This window comes from Coregonus clupeaformis, chromosome 15, assembly GCF_020615455.1.
Source record: "Coregonus clupeaformis isolate EN_2021a chromosome 15, ASM2061545v1, whole genome shotgun sequence".
NCBI classification, from domain to species: Eukaryota; Metazoa; Chordata; class Actinopteri; order Salmoniformes; family Salmonidae; genus Coregonus; species Coregonus clupeaformis.
In genome coordinates, this window is record NC_059206.1 from 15,293,437 (window position 1) to 15,297,905 (window position 4,469).

Consider the following 4,469-nt stretch of genomic DNA (forward strand, 5'->3'; position numbering starts at 1 on the left):
TCATACAGTATATTAAGTATATCCAATATAGTTCAGTTCAATTCAAATTACTTTATTGTGAAATGCCGGATCTTCTTTTGTGGTTGACACAATCAAATTGACACAATAAATAATAAATACAGTCACACTCACTATTCATCAACAAGTACTGTACATCAATTCATAATGGGGTCTATTTTTTCTTTTTTTCTTATGAAGATGCTGTCCACAAACAATACATTATTACCTTGTTAAGTGAAACATTCAAGTTGATTCTTTTGTTTATTAATAAATAAATAACAAACTTAAGTGAAACACAAGCCTGTACCCAGAACCCAGCTTTTCATTGCTTTTCTCTTTTTTCTATGTTAAATGTGTCGGGGTAAAAAGGACACCATCAGCTGCATGTTTAACTTAGCACAGGTCTCTTGCTTTCCTGCAAAAACATTTTTCAGTACTTGCTCTGCTTGTAATTTCATGTGGATGGTTGTTTGATGTGTCTGAACTGTCCCCAAGTCATTGGAGAAAAAATATATATTTTTTGTCTCTTAAAAAGTATTATATTAGTTTTAAGAAGATGTTGAGACAATTTTTACAACCTACAATACAGAGAATGTTTGATATTGTGATGCTCACTGTAAAATGATTCGATTGGACATGTCATGTGATTGAGCGGGATCTCCCTGGAATATCGGAAGAATAATATGACTAAAAATAACATCACATGAATCTATGGTCAATAAAGTACACTGTAGCCAAAAGGACAATACAAATTAATCGAAGGGGCAAACATTGCATAAATGCAATTCTGTACCAATAGTGAAGAACTTGTCTTTGTCACCCAACAGAGCAGCCAAAGCAAAATGATGAGCTGAGGATTGTTCTGGTTGGGAAGACTGGAGTTGGGAAGAGTGCAACAGGAAACACCATCCTGGGAGTAAACGCTTTTATGTCTAAGGTATCTTCTTCCTCTGTGACATCGGCGTGTGAAAAACACAAAAGGAAGGTGGATGGGCAAATGGTTGCTGTCATTGACACACCAGGCTTGTTCGACACCAAATCTACCCGAGAGGAGATCATTAACGAGATCAAAATGTGCATCTCTTTCTCTGCTCCTGGTCCCCATGCGTTCCTGATTGTGATCCAGCTGGGTAGATACACAGACGAGGAGAAAGACACTGTGAACCTCCTCCAGCAGATCTTTGGCAAAGAGGCTGAAAAGTACACCATAGTGGTTTTCACTCGTGCAGATGATCTACAGGGAGAAAGTATTGAATCATTCATGATGGCACGTGACAGCAGTGAAGATTTAAGAACCTTGGTCTTTGAATCATGCCACGGGAGATATCATGCCTTCAACAACAGAGACCTCAATAATCGCTCTCAGGTCTCTAAGCTGCTTGAGAAGATCAACAACATGACCATAACGGATGGAAGACAGCACCACTACACCAACAAAATGTTCCAAGAGGCTGATAGAGCGATTGAGGAGGGGAGAAAGATAGGATTCTGAAAGAGAACGCAGAGCAGACAAGGAGTGAAATGGAAGCACTGGAAAGTAAATATGAAGGAATCGCTCTGGAGGAAGCGAAGAAGAACCTGATGCAAGAAAAGGAGAGAGAAGCAAGAGATAAAGCTGAAAGCAGAAATAGATTTTTGAAAACAGCTGGCTTCACTCTTGCTGGAGTGACAATTGTTGAGCGGCTGTTGTTGCCCTCATGAGAGGGTCCTGCAAAATACAATGACAGACAAAAGATTTAAGCTGATGTTTTAAAAATAAAACATTTTTAGGCACTGGGGCTGAGCTACAGTTCATCCTAGGCTATTTAGCTAAACGTTAACATAATATCATACTTTAAATATTGTCCAGAATTTTTTTTTTCAAGTTCATTTAGATTTCACAGGTATATCCAGATATGTCCATATTTCCCAATATACTTCAATACTTATTGTATTTGCTATTTTTCTCTTTCAAGTTTAAACCTTCTTTTCCTTGATATGCGATCTATAAAAAATTGATTTTTGGAGAGACTTCAATGTAACCTATTCCATGCAGAAATATGTTTAGAAAATAAAAGATTGATTGACATAATAAAATAAAAATAAAAACTTGATTGAATGGAGTTTTTGGTTACAATTTGTAAATAAATAACGGAAAAGTGTTGCATGCATATGTATTCACCCCGTTTGCTATGAAGCCCCTAAATAAGATCTGGTGCAACCAATTACCTTCATAAGTCACATAATTAGTTAAATAAAGTCCACCTGTGTGCAATCTAAGTGTCACATGATCTGTCACATCATCTCAGTATATATCCCAAGTGGCGCAGTGGTCTAAGGCACTGCATCGCAGTGGTAGCTGTGCCACTAGAGATCCTGGTTCGAGTCCAGGCCCTGTCGCAGCCGGCCGCAACCGGGAGACCCATGGGCGGCGCATAATTGGTCCAGCGTCGTCCAAGGTAGGGGAGGGTTTGGCCGGCAGGGATGTGGGTTCGTTTCCCATGGGGGGCCAGTATAAAAAAAAGAAAGGAAAAAAAAAAGAGTGTCTGCTAAATGACTAAAATGTATATACACCTGTTCTGAAAGGCCCAAGAGTCTTCAAAAATATTTTGCATCTTCAAAGTGGTAGGCATGTTGTGTAAATCAAATGATACAAACCCCCCAAAAATCCATTTTAATTCCAGGTTGTAAGGCAACAAAATAGGAAAAATGCCAAGGGGGGTGAATACTTTCGCAAGCCACTGTATATCCATATTTCCCAATATACTTCAAAACCTACTGTAGCTGTCCTTTTTCACATTACAGTTTTAACCTGAATGTTTTCCATGATAAAGTATCATTAAATACATTTAAAAAACGTTGTTTGGAGAGATTTCAATGTAACCTATTGAATGCAGAAATATGTTTTTTTAAATAAAAGATTCAGTGAAATGGAACTGTATTAAAATAAAAGCTAAGACAAAAAACATGATTGAATTTAGTTTTTCTTTATGGTTTGGAAATTATTTTGAAATGAAAATAATGGAAATGGTGTTGAATATAATATGCAACATACAAAAAAAAATTGCTGTGTTATCAGTAATCTACTTAATAAATGAATAAATACACCCCCAAACTAAAAGTGAAAGTGGACTGAGATGTTATCAATAATGGCAGTGAATTCCGGTGTTACAAAAATATGGCACTGATCAGGAGCATGAACACAGTTGTTCAGTCTGTCTGAAGTTAATATTCACATTTCAGTATTTCACGTCTGAACTCTTGCTTCAGGTGCTAACAGCAATGACCTGAGACTGGTGTTGGTCGGCCTGAGTGGAGTGGGGAAGAGTGCAGCAGGAAACACCATTCTGGGCCAAGAGGTGTTTGATTCCAGAATCAGCTTCAAACCAGTAACACTGAAGAGTGAGAGGCAAGAGGGAGAGGTGTGTGGGAGGAGAGTGATGGTGGTGGACACTCCAGGTCTGTCCAACAGTGACCTCTCTGAGGAAGAAGTGAGAGGGGAGATGGAGAGAGCCATAACTCTGTGTGATCCAGGTCCCCATGCCTTCCTCCTGGTCATTCAGCTGGGCCGCTTCACAGAACAAGAGAAGAGAGTGATGGAGACACTCAAGGAGCTTTTACCTGCCAACATAGATGGAGACACAATGGTGCTCTTCACTTATGGGGAGAGACTGGAAGACACAACTATAGATCAGTTCATCCACGAGGATAGAAATCTGAAGAGTCTGGTTAAGAAATGCAGGGGTGGATACCACGTGTTCAAAAACAATGACACTGGCAACAACAATCAGGTTAGAGAGCTTTTAGAAAAAATTGAAACCAGACTACAGAAAAACCAGAATAACTGGTCATGGTACTGGAAAGGGGCAGCTGGTTGCTTTATCATATTTGCAGCAGGGATGATAGTAAAAGTGTTGTTAAAAAGGTTACAAACACGTCCCCCACACATCACTCCTGTCCCTGCCTGTCCTGTCCCTGACATGGTCCTTCCTGTCCCTGACATGGTCCCTTCTGTCCCTGACATGGTCCCTCCTGTCCCTGACATGGTCCCTTCTGTCCCTGACATGGTCCCTTCTGTCCCTGACATGGTCCCTTCTGTCCCTGACATGGTCCCTTCTGTCCCTGACATGAACCCTCCTGTCCCTGACATGGTCCCTTCTGTCCCTGACATGGTCCCTTCTGTCCCTGACATGGTCCCTCCTGTCCCTGACATGGTCTCTTCTGTCCCTGACATGGTCCCTTTTGTCCCTGACATGGTCCCTTCTGTCCCTGACATGGTCCCTTCTGTCCCTGACATGGTCCTTCCTGTCCCTGACATGGTCCCTTCTGTCCCTGACATGGTCCCTTCTGTCCCTGACATGGTCCCTCCTGTCCATGAGTCAATTTGGGAAATGGTGAAGCCAAACAAAAACATTCTTCTCACAGCAGGAGCAGCAGGAGTAGGAATGACTCTATTGGTCATCATCAGAAAAATAATGAGGAGATAATGA

At 40.8% G+C, this 4,469-nt stretch overlaps 1 protein-coding gene across 1 annotated transcript in view; it reads left to right on the top strand.

The window, feature by feature from the left end:
- The window catches only part of LOC121561530, an 84,636-nt gene extending 82,935 nt beyond the window's left edge, over positions 1–1,701 (top strand). Inside the window, 2 exon segments of the mRNA XM_045225355.1 lie at positions 828–1,471; positions 1,474–1,701. Of these exon segments, the coding sequence (XP_045081290.1) occupies positions 828–1,471; positions 1,474–1,701 (872 nt within the window).
- The last annotated feature ends 2,768 nt before the right edge of the window (positions 1,702–4,469 follow it).